Raw genomic sequence first — 17,790 nt, forward strand, 5'->3', positions numbered from 1 at the left:
GCTTGATCATAGTAAGTATTCAATACACCGAGATTTAAAAAAAAATAGCATGACCATCTATAATCAATATTGTTTATATGAAGGATTCCCAATTTTCACTCTTAGCCAGATTGGTCATCACATCGCTTCTAATATTTACATTTCATGAAGAACTCACCTCCATCATTGTCCAAGTTATCTCCACAAAGCATTTCCATGACAACATTGCAGCCTGTGCCACTCCAACCCACCTGACACACACAGTGCCAACCATTTTGATCCAGGGTACATCGTCCATTTCCAAAGCAGAGCCCTGGGCAGCCATCTGGAAAGACAGCAGAGAATAACAATCATGGAGGCACTGGCATGGGATTGGCCAACAATGATGTCTCTACCTATAGGAAAATATCTAATCGTCTGGGCTCCATTCAGATAAGGTGTTGAATAAATGGAAGAGGAGCTCGCTGGCTTATAAAACCTTCCCAGGGAACTTGTTATCCCTCACTCTGCTGTGCTTTTCCTCAGAGAGCCAATTAAGCCTTATTAATGCTAACCCCAATTCCCACCCTCTGTTTTACATGGGATGAAAACTATGATGGGGACAAAAAATGTGGGTTTTTTTTTTGTTGTTTTCTTTTCAAAAAAAGTATCTTCTCAGCTCAATCAAAACCAGATGGACGATACTGTACCTAGTTATGGCCAATAAGCTAGGGAAAGACAACAGTTTCTACGAAAAGAAGCTTCCCCTACCTACTTCTCGTCTGTACTGATTTTTCCCTTGTGATACACTGCTTCAGGACTTAGGTGCATGGCTACACAGTTCAGACCACACCATTAAATATTTGCCCATAGAATACCTTAGAAATGTGCTGCAGTTGCTTTGCATTTATTCAGCTGTTTTCTTTAAGATTGTTATTGATCTGAGGGCTAAGGATTCAATTTTTACTTATCTGGTATCTCGCTCAGAAGCTAGCATAATATTAAGCCTGCAGTAAGTGCTCAACAAACGTTTATCGAACTAATGAATGCCAAATTGAGACTTTCAGGATTCTAGAGAATAACTGGATAAATAGAGGAAATTGTTGAGCTCAAATGACTTCCATCCATTGATAAACCACAAACACTAACAACGGTCTCCATTTAGACTCTGAATTTCTCAGGGATGCCCTACTCTTTCTACCAACAGTTCCGAGTTCAGCTATTCCAAAGGGCAGCCGTGTATGCGCCAAGCGCTCAGTGGACAGATGAACGGAGATGGCAATAATGGCACATAGCTGCTGGACATTTTCCCAGTAGCAGCACAAGACCAGATCTGAATTTTACTGGAGAGAGTCCAATCAATAGTCTTTTCATTTGCTGTCTTTGAGAGAAGAGTCCAGAAGTATGAAGAGCAAAATAAGTTTTGAAAAATCTGCAGATATAACCCAGTGTTCCTTCCAAATGGTTTTCTAAGTAACTATCAACAGACCAGATGAAGAAAAAACTTAAAAATAAAATGACAGATGGCTGTTAGAAAATATGAAAAGACTCTCTCTCATTATATACATACATATTAAACATATATATATATATATATATATATATATATATGTTTCTCAAGGAGTGGTATATGGGATGAATATATACAGGTTTAAGAAAAGAATTCATGCAGTTCCATTGTCATGGATGTACAATGGATAAAGAGAAATCAGGGGTAATTTGGAAAATATTCGACCTTCTGAGGTGGAGGTAATGAAAGGCACCAGGGTATCTGACAGAAAGCCCCTTACTGTCTCTATCAAAGGCAGATCCTTGGGGGATGCATGAGGGGTTACTTATAACAGGATGACTCTTCTGTCCTTGAAAGGATATTGTACATGGACTTAGAGTCCTATTGTTATGTCAAAGAAAATGTTCAGCTGTCTATCCAAACCTAGTTCATTATAACTAATTACCTGTGTTGTACACAAAGACATATGCACACACACACACACGCACCAAACTCCATAGAAAGCCAAGGAAAAATAGTTCTTAAAACTGCTTTTCAATCTATTATACCCAATGGCAAAAGACAGCTCTTTGACGTTAGAAAAACAAATTACTTTTCAGTCCGACTATTAGAGCAGGAACCTGACACTATCACACTTCAGGAAGCCTGCCAAAAGTAAATACACAAACCCAACCAACCAGCCGACCAACCAACCAACCAACACAAAACCCCACCCACCCTGCCTTTACCACATGCATATTTTCTGTTCATGGTATTTTTCCGTTATAAAATGAGTGAGAAAAATCTTACCTCGGACAGCATCTAAGTAGTGAGCTGAAAGGGGGAGGAAAAGAGCGATTGAATGAATTTCCGGGAGACCACAGCTATACAACATGTATTAATGGTTTGCCATCTGTTGCCTGGGAGTGGAACAGCAAACTGTGAACTGCCGAAATGCCTACAGCTCACAAGTTGGTACATGGGCCTGTGTAGTTTGTGAATAATATTTTCTGTGGGAAAGATATTAATGGCTTTTCTGCAACAAACTCTATGAGGTTTCCTAAAAAAAAGTGTCACATTTCATTAAAAGTATGAGAGCTGCATTTTTACATTTCAGTAATAACTTTCATAAAAAAAGCACGAGCTTGAACTTCTTATTAGTAATATCTTGAGAAGGGAGTTCTGGAGTAACCACCTTCGGTAATCATCACAATATTTAAATCCTCTTACGTGAAGGCAATAAACTTACTGTAGAGCAGGAATGTAATTACTTAAGCTGCATCAGAATCTCACCCCTCACCACCTTTTTAATGAATCTACAATATTTTCCACAGTCACAGAACAAGACTTACTGTACCTTCAGTAGAGTAGTAATGCAGTTTATTAAGATTATGTGTTATATATATTATACATTACTCTGGCAGTTTCCAACCATTATAACAAAATACTTTCACCTAAAAATGAAAGCTGTGTTACAGTCTGGGGCGGGGTGGGGGGGCGGTGGGGTAGGAAAAGCCCACAAACAGTGAATTGGGTATCCAGGCCTTTGCTCTGCATGAATTTTCTGTGTGCTCGTGGAATGCCACCGGAACACTCAGTGACCCACTTTCCTTAGCTGAACAATGGGAGTCGTATCAGTCCGTCTGTACGTGCAGGAGGCCTTTGTGGCAGATACACATACGTGCCAAGGACTTTGATTTTTTCTTGAAAAAAAAAATAAAAGTGCTTTCAAACTGAAACTTTAGTTATTATTGCTATTTTTTATAATGTGAAGACCACGTGATAGATTTGTTACATAGGCTTTCTCACACCCACAGACTGTTCTCCCAGGCACCATCCTGAACATCAGTGCAATTGGTGACAAGGGATGGGAGAGGGTGGACGCTTCGGCCCAAAGGTTCTACGCCACCCGATAAACAGTGCAACACAGATGTTCTGTTGATGGTAGGTCAGGAATGTCTTCCTCATATACATTAAAGACAGCTCCTAATGATATCGAATGGCCCCTGTTAAAGCAGTCCCATTTAATGAAATTGCCTTTAAGTGCTTTCAACTGAAACAACCTATACTTTTCAAAAGGAAAAATGGGCAGTGAATATTACGCTCACAACAAAAGCACTTCTCTTATTAACTAATGACACTTTATTCCAATGTATCATCTTTCATTTGAGTAACTCAAAGCACTAGAAAACAAAAACTCTAAGGAATACTGAAGTAATGGGAAACCAGGAAAACTCCCAGTTAACCAACCTTTCAAACTTGTGGCTCTCCCTCCTCCCTTTTCTCACCTCCAACCTCAAGTTCTATGAAAAGCCTGGTGACTGATCACTAAACTGCTTTTCCTTCTTCAGTTAATACAATTTACTTTTGCGCATTATGGCGGTACTTACCAATGGTGCAGTGGTCGCCCTCCCATCCAGGGCTACACTCACATTTTCCATCTTTGCACTGGCCATGCTCAGCACAGTGAGAATGACAGGAGCGTTCTTCACATGTGGGTCCTACCCAGCCTTCTTCACACTGGCAAATTCCCCTTGAGCAGACTCCGTGGCTGCCACACTCCATGGTACAGAGCTCTGTGGGAGATTCAAGGAAGATACATTTACATATTGTATTAAAACCAGAGTCTACTCTTCCCAAAAGACATTAGAATAACCAAAAATCCCACTCTACATTTATATTTTAAATATATAAACTAAATGTCACGGGGCACCTGGGTGGCTCAGTCATTTGAGCGTCCCACCTCGGATCAGGTCATGATCTCATGGTTTGTGAGTTCGAGCCCCATGTCGGGCTCTGTGCTGACAGCTCGGAGCCTGGAGCCTGCTTCGGATTCTGTGTCTCCCTCTCTCTCTGCCCCTCCCCCACTCATACTCTGTGTGTGTGTGTGTGTCTCTCTCTCTCAAAGATAAACATTAAAAAATTCAAAAAAAAAGTCACAAAGACCTCTAGCATTTGAGTGACTGTGCAAGGAACTCTATAAAAAAGATAGTTAAGTCTCTAAGTATAAAATAAACCTGAAGTCAAATTGATTTTGAAAAGTCCATAAAATGATAATGGCATTCAAGGCTTAGAAATGAAGTCAATGCCAAACAAATGTCAAGTGGGTTTCACTAAAAATTCATTAAGATCACAAATAATGTTACAAGGATTTTATGATGCTACAAGCAATCACTGAGGAAAACACACGCACACATGGTAAAATAGTGCTCTAATTTCATTCAGAAAGAGAGGTTCTACAATTGGAAAGAAAGCTTTTCTAATAAAATTTATAATATACAAAAGGTAAAGCTGCCAGTGATGGTAATCAACTGGTTTCCCTGAACATACAAACAATAACTGCATTTATTTTAAGCATTTAAAATGAACCCTGGTTGATTAAAATATAGTCTTATCTTGAAATGTCATTCATAATTTGGCCAATATAATCAAGTTGTATACGGCTCTGCTGAGGTTCTCTCCTCGTCCCCTTGACTTGTTTTTGAGAAATGCTGAATATTAATAAAGTCATGACAGTAGAGAAGCTAAAATAAAAGTTTGGCAAACCTTTTTCTTGACCGAATACCCTTGCTGGAGGAGGAAATCGGGGATAAAAGCCTATGGAAAGAATGCGATGGAAGTAACACAACAGGTTTTGGGTACAATTGGCCATATACCCTTGAAAGAAACAGAGAGTGTTCTGGAAGCCAAGTGATCTTTCATAATCTCAAATTCTGAAACTGGTTTTATGTATTAAGAGGTAATGACAAGTGATGGTATCAGTATTACCCTATATTACCTATAACAAGGCTCTTTCTATGTAACAAAATTTTCGACTCTACAGATAGTAGTTATTTTTCAGTAGGTGAGAATATTCTTCTGATAAACCCATGGCTATAGATTTTATTACTCTATAAATCGACTTGTTTACTAATTCATTCACAAGTATTCTCTGTGGGTCAAAGTATGATAGAAAGAATAGTGGACATGAGGTAAGGATTCCTCTGCTTAAAGGTTTGTACCCTTAGGAAAATTGCTAACATGTTCTCTTAATCTCTGCTCGTTTTACTACACAATGGAAGTAATAATTACATCTCACATGGTTATTGGACAGATTTGAGACATATTTTGGAGGTAGAACCCATAGAAGTTCCTCAAGACTAGATATGGGAATTGAAGGAAAGGGAAAAATGAAAGTTTTGGCTTAAACAAGTAGGTGGATACTGCTGCCATTACTGAAATGGGAAAGGTTAAGGGAAGAATAAGGATAGAAGATCAAACATTAACCTTGAGATAATGTATAGACAGCCAAGTGAACTTGACAGGCCAGGCAGGGCTGGAGATACGAAATTGGCAATCATTAGCACAAAGGTGGTGTGTAAAGGCATGGGACTAGATGATATCCCCAAGGAGGGAAGAGAGACAACTCCTGAAATGAGCCCTAAGGTACCTCATGATTAAAAGATAAGGTTATAAAAAGAGGAGCCATCAAAAGGAGACCGGCAAGGAGAGGTAGGTAGTGAGCGATAGGAGGAAATCCAGGAGATTGTGGCCTAACTAAAGCCAAAAGAGGACCTTTTTTCAAGAAGAGAGTAGCTAGCAGTATACTATTACTGAGAAGTCAAGTGAGATTTAGGCAGAGAAGTGCCACTGAATTTTTCAATATGGAAATTGGTGGCTTTAGGAAGAGCTATACTGATTAAGTAGCGGCCGGTAAAGTCAGATTTGCATGGGTAGAAGAGTGGATGGAAAACTGTGTGTGGGATCACCAGATTGTAAGAAAAGTATAGAATCCAGAAAGTACAAAAAGGGGAGGGTTGCCTAATAAATGGTAATTCAAGTAGGTTGATCTTGAAATAGCACCTACTCTCCATATTTTGGTTCTGAATCTCTAACTGATAACCTGGATTCATAATTTCAGTTCTTGTAGTGAATCTGAGATTGTAATTATGCTCCTTTAATGGCCTCCCCCAAGGCAGAACTGAAAGGGCCTTTCTAAGATTAGGGAGCTAAACTGGTCAAAGCCAATCAAGTCAGAGCTAACAGAAACAGTAAGAGGCAAATATTTTGTAGACATTGTTTTATATAACTATAAATTTTAGGCATAGAAAAATATACCATTCTGGTGATTTCCTGAAAAGTGAGGACTAGATGAATAGCATCAGCAAAATGGCAGATTAGGCTATCCTTAAATCATCTCAATATAAACCTTAGAAATGTTGACAATAATGTAGTAATTTAAAAAAATTACATGTCTTGGCTCACAATAGAACAGAATTATCAAATGTCAGAAGCAAAGAGGGTGCTAACAGCCAAAGAAGTCAGCGTATAAGTCAATCTTCTGGCAGCTTTGAGTGGTTATTATACCCAGTAACAACTAGGGGCTTGGGTATTTACTTCCACAGAGGAAAAAGGGATGAGTTTTTTGGCTCATTAAGATGGGGAGTTGGACTAAAACTCCTGCAGAAAGCAGGGACCCTTGAAGGGATGCAATCTCAGTGAGATGGCGACTAATAAACTCTATCCACTCACCCAGAGCGATGGCAAAAAAAGCATTAACTATACTCCTCCTCCTACTAAATTTTGGAGTTAGAAAGCAATATTGAAATAAAATACTACATAATAATAATAACAACAACAACAACAATAATAATAATAATATGTGCAATAGGGCTCCCTGAGTGAAATATTTCCAAAACTTTGTACTATTCAGGAATTAAGTAAGATACTCTGTCGAGTATATATATAAATATTTAAAGGTGGAATTGTTTCTAGTAACTGTGACCTAGGTAATTTTTACTATTCTTTCCTGATGCGAACCGGAAAATCTAGACAAAATATATTTAAAAATCTGTTACACATTATTGGGGTTCACAAAAGAGTAAATTATTACTGGGCTACATTCCAGGAAAAAAAGAAAACTGAGAGAGGTGGGTCTGACATTTATGGATGCTTTTCCTCTAGAAGTAGCTGTCAATTCTGGTAGAGGCAGCTGGAAGACTCAGAAACTGAGTAGAGCTTTTGTCAGTCTCATGAGCGCAGAAAAAAATATTTGACTACATAATGGCTAAGAAATTTCTAATACTGAAGATAATATCCAGCCAAATATATGCACCATAATTGAATGAACAAAAAAGAGAAAAAAACAAATTTATAATCATAGTGAGGGACTTTAACGACCCCCTTTCTCATGAACTGATGATAGAACAAGCAGACAAGAAATAAGAAAGGATATGAAATATCTGAGTAGCATGATTAACAAATCTGATCTAATTGCCACATATAGAGCACTGTCATAAATGGCTAAAAGATGCAAATAATTTTCAAGTGCTCACGGAACATTTACAAATATTGACCACATGCTGGGCTATAAAGCAAGTCTCAATGTATTTCAAAGTTCTGCAATTATTTATAGCATGTTTTTTGCCCACTGTGGAATAAGACTTGAAATCAAAATACAAACAAAAAAGATAACTATAAAATGCACATACATTTGGAAATTACAAAATATCCCTCTGAAAAAATGATGGAACAACAACAAAAAAGAGAAATCATCATGGAAAGTAGAAAATACTTTGAAATGAATGAAAATAGAATGCACATCCCAAGATTTGTATAACTCAATCCATGCATATAGGAAAACCCATAAGGTAGAAAGGAAAACCAGCAGAAAACAATGACCCATGCATCCATTCTAAGAAGTTAGAAAAAAAAAAAGCAAAGTAAACTCAAGGAACGTAGAAGACAGAAAATGGTAATTATAAGAGCTGAAATTAATTAAATAGGAACAAACAGAAAGCCAATACTTGAAAATTTGCATAGCCCAAAAAACCCTGATAAACTTCTGATAGGGACTGATCAAGAAGAAAATACAGAAGACCCAAATAACCAATATCATGAATGAAAAAGATGGGATTGCTACTGACTATATAAACATAAAACATTATAAAAGAATATTAAAAACAACTTTTCAATACATTTGAAAATTTCAATGAAATGGACAAATTCCTAGCAAACACAACTTACAATAACAAACATACACACAAAAGGAAACTGAATAGCTTCTATAAAGAACCTGAAGGGGCGCCTGGGTGGCGCAGTCGGTTAAGCGTCCGACTTCAGCCAGGTCATGATCTTGCGGCCCGTGAGTTCAAGCCCCGCGTCAGGCTCTGGGCTGATGGCTCAGAGCCTGGAGCCTGTTTCCGATTCTGTGTCTCCCTCTCTCTCTGCCCCTCCCCCGTTCATGCTCTGTCTCTCTCTGTCCCAAAAATAAATAAATGTTGAAAAATAAAATTTAAAAAAGAACCTGAATCCACAATGAAAAATATTCCCACAAAGAAAATCACAGGCTCAGATGACTTCACTTGTAAATATACCAAACTTTTTTAAGGAAGAAAAGGTGCCAGTCTTGAATAACCATTTCCAAAGAATAGAGGAAACACCACCATATGAGTTATGAGGCCAGCATAACCTTGATATAAAATTCTTACAAGGATATTATAGGAAAAAAATATAGGCCAATCTCACTCATATGAATGCAAAAATCTTTTTTTAAAACAATTTTTTAACCTTTATTTATTTTTGAGAGACAGAGAGAGACAGAGCATGAGCAGGGGAGTGGCAGAAAGAGAAGGAGACACAGAATCTGAAGCAGGCTCCAGGCTCTGAGCTGTCGGCACACAGCCCAACGTCCGACACAGGGCTCGAACCCATGAACCATGAGATAATGACCTGAGCCGAAGTTGGACGCTTAACCGACTGAGCCACCCAGGCCCCCCTGAATGCAAAAATCTTAAACAAATACTAACTAGCATTACATAACATGAAGTAATATAATGACCAATTTTTGCTTATTCTAAGAATACATGATTACGTTAACATCTGAAATCAATGTAATTCATCACATATATGGAATAAAAGAAAAAAATCATATGATCATCTAAATAGATATATAAGTATTTGGTAAAATACTAAACATCGATTCATGATAAAGATTTATAGCAAACTAAGATTAAGAGGAACTTTAATCTGATAAAGATTAGCTACAAAAAACCCACAGCAAACATCACATTTAATAGTGAGATGTTGAAAAATTTTCTATTACTGAGACTGAGAAAAGATGCCTATGATCATCACTTCTATACAACATAATTTTAGAGGCCTTAGCCAGTGTAATAATGCAAGAAAGAGAAAAAAATGATAAAAACTGAAGAGGAATAAATATAGCCATCATCATTCAAAGATAGGATGACTGTGTGCATACAAACTACAAAAATAATCTATATAGATAAATTATTAGAATTAATATGTGAGGGGCGCCTGGGTGGCTCAGTCGGGTGAACGACTGACTTCAGCTCAGGTCATGATCTCAAGGTTTGTAAGTTTGAGCCCCGCGTCGGGCTCTGTGCTGACAGCTCAGAGCCTGGAGCCTGCTTCTGATTCTGTGTCTCCCTCTCTGCCCCTCCCCCACTCATGCTCTGTCTCTCTGTCTCAGAAATAAACATTAAAAAAAAGAAAAAAGCAAAAATGCTATAAGTGGTAGAATATATTCACAGCACGTATAACTGAAAAACAGCTTGTATCCAGGATATACAAAGAATTTCTTCAAATCAATAATGACAAGACACATAACTCAATACAAAAATGAGCAAGAGACCTGAAGAGGTATTTTATAAAAGAGGATATCCAAATCTACAAAAGTATATGAAAACATACTTGGCATCATCACTTATCAAAGAGATACAAAATCAAATAACAATGAAATATCACTGCACACCCACAAGAATGGCTCAAATCTAAAAGACTGTCAGTAATAAGTGTTGATGACAATGTGAAGTAAGAAAAAGTCTCATATACTAAATGGGATTGTGTAAATTGGTACAACCACTTTGGAAAACTCTTTGACATTATCTGCTAAGTTTGATATATGTATACCCTGTGGCTCAGTGATTCCACTTCTCACTATTTACTCCACAAAAGTGCAAGAAAGCAAATATTCACCGGAAGATAGGTATAAAAGTGTTCATAGAATTATATGTACTAGGCAAAAAATGGAAATGCTTTAAAGATCCATCAACAATAGAAGATATAACTGTAGTATCTTTGCAAAAGATAGTGTATCGATGTGAAAATGGATGATCTATAGCAATGTGCCATAATATAGATGAATCCCTCTAAAAATACTGTTGAGTGAAAGAAATGAAATGCAAAATCATATGTACTATAAGATTCCATTAATAACATTTCTGGAAAGCAGGCAAGTATTAAAAGTCAGGACAGTTACCTTGGGGAGGAAAGTTAGGAGGAGGTAATAATTGGGGAGGGGCACAAAGGAAGCTTCTAGGGATAGTATCCTATATTTTCACTTGGGTGGTAGTTAACAGGTGTTTCATACCTAGATAATTCACTAGGCTGTACACTTATGACTTTTTTACTTTTCTGTATATGTGTTATATTTTAATAAAATGTAAAGAAATTAGTTGTAATGCCCAAAAGAACAGAAACAGTATATACAACTTCCTAACCAGAAGAGGTGGAAAAAGAATGAAGATAGCTCAATCAAAGAAAAAGTAGAAAAGAGGGAAAAGACATAGAAAAAATAAATATTATAAATAGAAGACAGAAAAGAAGACTTTGGGCTATAAATCCAAATATGTCAGTAATCCCAGTAAATAAAAACAAAGTGAGCCTGAAATTGAAAAGAGAGAGACTCTGGAATTGAGTGGAAAAGAAATTATAGTTACGTTCTTTCTGTTAATAAGAGATATGCTGAAACATACTAATACAAATTTAGGAATAAAAGGAAAAAAGCATTCTAGGAAATTACTGTCCAGAGAAACTTGGTATAGCTATAACATTATCAGATGAAATAGATTTCAGGGTATAAAGCATTATTATGGATAAAGAGAGTCATTATGTAATGATAAAAGGAATAATTCACCAGGGAGATCTAACAATCCAGACCATAGAAGAAAATATGGCTTCTAGATAGATAGAACAAAAGCTTGACAGAATGATAATAAGATGAACTAAAAATTTCACAATCAGTAATAAGAAGATAAAAAATTAGTGAGGATGTAGAAAATCTGTATAGTACAATTAACAACTTTAATATACTGGATATATATGGAACCTCAAAGCTATGATTATGTGATGCATATTCTTTTCAAGCACATACAGAATACCTGCAAAACTGACAAATAGTAGTTCACAAGGCAAGGCTCAATAAATGGCAAAGATTTTACATCATACAGATCATGATGTCTCAGCAAAATGTACTAAAGTTAGAAATCAATAAACAAAAAGAAAAAAGAAAAGCCCACAGAAAAGTGTTCTTTAAAAACACACTTTAAAATAATTCATGGATTACATAAAAAATTATATTGGAAATTAGGAACTCAATAACAATGAAAGTATACTATTTATAAAAACTTGTGGGATGCAGCTTAGACAGTTACTTAAAGGAAATTTACAGCCTTACATACATTTAATAGAAAGGAACAATTGAAAATTAGTGAACAAAGTGTTCAACTCAAAAAACTTAGAAAAAGGACTGCATATAAGTAGAAGGAAGGAAGCAGTAAAGGTAAGAGCAGAAGTTAATGAAACCAGAAACAAAGAAACAATAGAAAATATCAACAAAACCAAAATCTGTGTCTTTGGCATGAATAATAAAAAAGAGAGCCCTCTGGCAAGAGAAAGCAAGGAAAATAAGAAATTATACAAATAAACACTAAAGATTAAAAAATAACAATAAAGAAGAGTGCTATGAAAACCTTTATGCCAGTAAGTTTGAAACCTAGATGAAGTACACATTTTTCAAGAAAACAAAATGGACTTAGAAAGCCTGAATATACATTAATGACACTGAAAATGGCCTACATGATTTTGTAGGTGTATTTTGCCAAACTTCCAAGGAACAGATATCCTCTACTTTAAGCAATAACAGAGAACAGGAAAATAGAGAAGTCTTCCTGAATGATTTTGTAAGACTAATATAATCTAGTTCCGAAATGGGGTAAGAAAAGAAGGGACTTTTTTTATAGGCCATTCTCGCTTATAAACATGGCTGCAAACTCCAGTAAAAGATCTGGAAATCAAACCAGCATGCATGCATGCACGAACGCACACACACACACACACACACACACACACACACACACACACACAAATACAAAAATTACAACCAAGTAGGCATGAATGCTAGGATGGTTTAACTTTTGAAAATGTATTCATGTTGGGGCACCTGGGTGCCTCAGTTGGTTAAGTGTCCAACTTTGGCTCAGGTCATGATCTCACAGTTGGTGAGTTCGAGCCTGGTGTCGGGCTCTGTGCTGACAGCTCTGAGCCTGGAGCCTGCTTCTGATTCTGTGTGTGTGTATGTGTCTCTCTCTCTCTCTGCTCCTCCCCCATTCATGCTCTGTCTCTCTCTCTCTCCCTCAAAAATAAACATTAAAAAAATAAAAAAAGAAAATGTATTCATGTAATTCATCATTAAATTAATCCATTTCACTTTAAGTTCATTTCATAATGGATTAAAGAAATATTATTATATTATATACAGGAAGAACATTATATAAAACTTAGTTCCTATTTATGATAGAATCTCTTAGCAAAACAGGACTAGAAGGGAACTTACTTAATACGATAAAAGTTATTTACCAAAATCTTAAAGTAATCATCACACTTAGTAATAAAATAATAGAGATATTAGTCTTTAAGTCAGAAGTGCTACGATTAACTACTGCTTCTAATTCAATGTTGTACTAGAGATAGCTAGCGTGATAAGGCAACCAAAAATATAAAATGTGTAGCCTGAAAAGGAAGAGACAAAATAGAATGTATAGGTAAACTATGAAAATTAGAAGAGAGGATAGCAAGGTTGTTAGATAAAAAATCAACACAAAAAAAGATCAACATCATGTCTATATATCAAAGCCAAATAAGAACATGTACTTAAAAAAACTTTACTTACAATAATAAATCTAGCCAAAAAAGTTCAACATTCTTTTACATAAGATTTTAAAAACTTTTTGAGGAGCTTGGGAAGATGACAGAGTAGGAGGACCCTGAGCCCATCCGTACCACATTTACAACTAGATATCATCCACATCCAAGTCAATGAATCAGAGAGTGATCTGAAGACTGGCAGAACAAAAACCACAATTAAACATATGGAAGAAGCTGTATCTGAAAGGTTAGGAAGTTCAGAAAGGTAGAGGGAGGCTGCCCACAGGAGGGACTGAGCTGTGTGTGGAGAAAGGGCAGAGAAATGGGCCCTCACACCAGAGGGGGTCGCATGGGGAAGACTAATTCCCATAAGGTTTGGCTTTGAAAACCAGAGGGGTTGAATTCGGTTAGTTTGTATAAACCGTGGGACTTGGGAGCCTGGAGCTTTAAAAGTTAGCTGACTCAGCACTGGGCTAGCTGTGAGGGCTAGTGATAGCTGGCTCACCACCCTTAAAGAGACAGCAGCCTGTGCAGAGAGGCAAATTAAAAATGGCAGTTTACACAATGCCAGGGGCAAATGGGAGACAGATCCGTTCATACTGATTTCAGAGAGTGTTGAGGGACTTCTTTGAAAATGAGGGGGCTGGCAGGTGCCATTTCCCTCCCTTGCACTCCAGCATAAACACAGAGCCACCTGTGGGAAGCAGGGTTGCACAGACACTTGTAGCCTCAGCTCAGGACTCAGGGCAAATTTCAATAAAGCTGTGTGAACACTTGCATAGCTGCAGTGCAGTACACAGCCATGCATGCCTAGGCACCCATGCAAGCTGCAGCCAGATGCTGGGTGCACAACTGCTGCCTCATGCCATGCTAAGTCACTGCACTGTGCCCCTGGCTGCCCCAGCACACAGCCTCCAGCCACTGCAGCGTTTTATGGGATCTGGCATATCCCAGATAGTACTAGTGGCCCAATGCAAATTTTGCTAGCATTGTCAGCCCACTCGCAAGTTTCCAGGTGGATGTGTCCCCTCAGAGCTGGCCTGAAAGCTCACAACAGCAGAGAGTCAGGCAAGAGGACTGCACTGAAAGGAAAAGTGACTTAGACACAACAGCAGAGCATAAGCAACACACAGAGGATATTCTCCTGAAGTACCAGGTTCTGGTGAACAGGGCACACTGCACTGCAGGGACTCCAGACCACCTTTTCATAAAGTCACTACTTTCAAGAGCAGAAGACACAGCTGGCTTTCTTAACACACAGAAACAGACACAGAGAGGCAGACAAAATGAGGAGAAAGATCAATCTATTCCAAATGAAATAACAGGACAAGGCAATGCCCAGATATCTAAATGAAACAGATATGAGTAACATGCCTGATAGAGAATTTAAAGGAATGATCATAAGGACACTCACTGGACTCAAGAAAAGAGTGGAAGACATGAGTGATACCCTTAATACATAGCAAAGACAAAGACTCAATAAACTGAGAAGCACACTTGATGATATAAACAGCAGGATTGGGGAAGAGAGGAATTAATTGGTGACTTACAAGACAGAATAATGGAAAGAAATTAAGCTGAACAAAAGAGAGAAAAAGGAATTACATAAAATGAGAATAAACTTAGGGAACTCAGTGACTCTATCAAACATAACAGCATTCTTATTATAGGAGTTGTAGAAAAAGAAGAGAGAGAAAAGTAGGCAGAAAATTTATGTGAAGAAATAATAGCTGAAACTTCCCAATCTGGGAAAAGAACCAGACATCCAGACCCAGGAAGCACAGAGAACTCCCATCAAAATCAACAAAAGCAGACCCACACCGAGATATATTGTAATTGAATTTGCAAAATATAGTGATAAAGAAAAAGTATTAAAAGCCGCAAGACAAAGGAAGTCAGCAACTTACAAGGGAAAGCCCATAAGGCTAGCAGGAGATTTCTCAGTAGAAACTTGGCAAGCCAGAAGGTAGTGGCATGATATATTCAATGTACTGAATGGGAAAAATCTGCAGCCAAGAATAGTCTATGAAGCAAGGCTATCCTTCAGAATAGAAGGAAAGATGTTTCCTAGACAAACAAAAACTAAAGGAGTTCAGGAACACTAAATCAGCCTTGCAAGAAATATTTAAGGGGACTCTTTGAGTGGAAAAGAGAGACCAAAAGTGACAGTATAAAGGCAGGCAACACAAACTCAGTAAAAATGAGTATATCTGTAAAAAAAAATCAGTCAATGAACTCACAACATAAAAGAATATAAAATATGACAACATATGCTGAAAACATGAGGAGGAGAGTAGTAAACAATGGTTTGAATGAGAATGACCATCAACTTAACATAGACTGCTATATGCAGAAGAGGTTATATTCAAACCTAATGGTAACCAAAAATCAAGAACCACTGAGGCACCTGGGTGGCTCAGTCAGTTAAGCATCTGACTCTTGATTTCAGCTGAGATCATATCACCACTCATGGAATTGAGCCCTGCATCAGATTCTGCACTGGCAGTGTGGAGCCTGCTTGAGATTCCCTCTTTCCCTCTCTCTCTGCCCCTTCCCCACTTGTGCTTTCTCTTCTCTCTCTCTCTCAAAATAAATAAATATTTTAAAACCACTAATAACTATGCAAAGAATAAAGAAAAAGAAATCCAAATATATCACTAAAGAAAATAAGCAAAACATGAAAGAGAGACGAGAGAGGATCATAGGAAACTTTCAGAAATAATCACAAAATAAGTAATAAAATGGCAATAAACACATATCTATCAGTAATTACTTTGAATGTAAATGGACTAAAGCCTCCAATCAAAATTCACAGGGTGACAGAATGGAAAAAAAGAAATAGGGCCCATATATACACTGCCTACAAGAGACTCATGTCAGACATAAAGAAACCTGCAGATTGAAAGTGTGGAGATGGAGAAACATTTATCAAGCAAATGGATATGAAAAGAAATCTGGAGTAGCACTACTTATATTACAACAAATAGACTTTAAAACAAAGACTACAACAGGAGTCAAAGAAGGACACTATATAAAAATAAAGGGGAGAACACCAAAAAGAAGATGTACAACAATTGTACATGTATATGCACCCAACATTGAAGAACCAAAATACATAAAACAGTTAATAACAAACATAAAGGAACTAACCAATTCTAATACAATAATAGTAGGGGGCTTTAACACCCCACCTACATCAATGGGCAGACCATCTAAACAGAAAATCAACAAGGAAACAATGGCTTTGAATGACACACTGGACCAGATGTATTTAAGAGATATATTCAGAACATTCCATCCCAAAACAACAGAATACACATTCTTTTCAAGTGCACATGGAACACTCTCCAGAATAGATCACCTATTAGCCTACAAAACCAGCCTCAACAAATTCAGTAAGATTGAAGTCATATCATGCATCTTTTCTGACCACAATGCTATGAAACTAGAAGTCAACCACAAGAAAAAATCTGGAAAGACCACAAATACATAGAGGTTAAATAGCATGCTACTAAACAATGAATGCGTCGACCAGGAAATAGAAGAAAAAATAAAAAAAGTACATGTAAACTAATGAAAACAAAAACACAACCTTTGGGAAGCAACAAAAGTGGTTCAAGGGAGGGAAGTTTACAGCAATACAGGTCTACCGCAAGAAGCAAGAAAAATCCCAAATAAACAGCTTAACCTTACACCTAAAGGAGCTAGAAAAAGAATAAACAAAACCTAAAACCAGCTGAAGGAAGGAAATAAATAAATATTAGAGCAGAAATAAGTGATATAGAAACTAGAAAAATCTCAATAGAACAGATCTATGCAACCAGGAGCTGGTTGTTTGAAAAAACTAATAAAACTGATAAACTTGTAGCCAGACTTACAAAGAAAAAAGAGAAAGGAGTCAAATAAATAAAATTACAAATGAGAGAGGAAAAATAACCAACATTACAGAAATACAAACGATTATGAGAATATTATGAAAAACTGTATACCAACAAATTGGACAACCTAGAAGAAATGGATAAATTCCTAGAAACATATAAACTCCCAAAACTGAACCAGGAATAAATAGAAAATTTGAACAGACTGATAACCAGCAAAGAAATGGAATCAGTAATAAAAAAACTCACAACAAACAAAAGTCCAGGGCCAAATGGCTTTACAGGCGAATTCTACCAAACATTTAAAGAAGAATTAACACTTATGCTTATCAAACTATTCCAAAACACACACACACACACACACACACACACACACACACACACACTCGGGAATATTATTTATCCATGGAACATAATGAACTCTTGCCATTTGCAATGACATGGATGGAGTTAGACAGTATAATGCTAAGCGAAATCAGTCAGAAAAAGACAAATGCCATTCAATAATTACCATATGATGTCACTCATATGTGAGAT

General features: G+C 37.1%; 1 protein-coding gene across 3 annotated transcripts in view; it reads right to left on the bottom strand.

Annotated features, from left to right (window-relative positions):
- Window positions 1-17,790, bottom strand: part of TENM1 (teneurin transmembrane protein 1) — a 786,286-nt gene that overhangs the window by 177,565 nt on the left and 590,931 nt on the right. For all 3 annotated transcript variants that reach the window (XM_011279454.3, XM_011279453.3, XM_019824255.2), the window contains 3 exons: window positions 3,838-4,023; window positions 2,258-2,281; window positions 158-304 (listed from right to left, as the gene is read on the bottom strand). In XM_011279454.3, coding sequence (XP_011277756.1) covers window positions 158-304; window positions 2,258-2,281; window positions 3,838-4,023 — 357 coding nt within the window. The remainder of the gene's footprint in view (window positions 1-157; window positions 305-2,257; window positions 2,282-3,837; window positions 4,024-17,790) is intronic.

This window comes from Felis catus, chromosome X (assembly GCF_018350175.1).
Source record: "Felis catus isolate Fca126 chromosome X, F.catus_Fca126_mat1.0, whole genome shotgun sequence".
NCBI lineage: Eukaryota > Metazoa > Chordata > Mammalia > Carnivora > Felidae > Felis > Felis catus.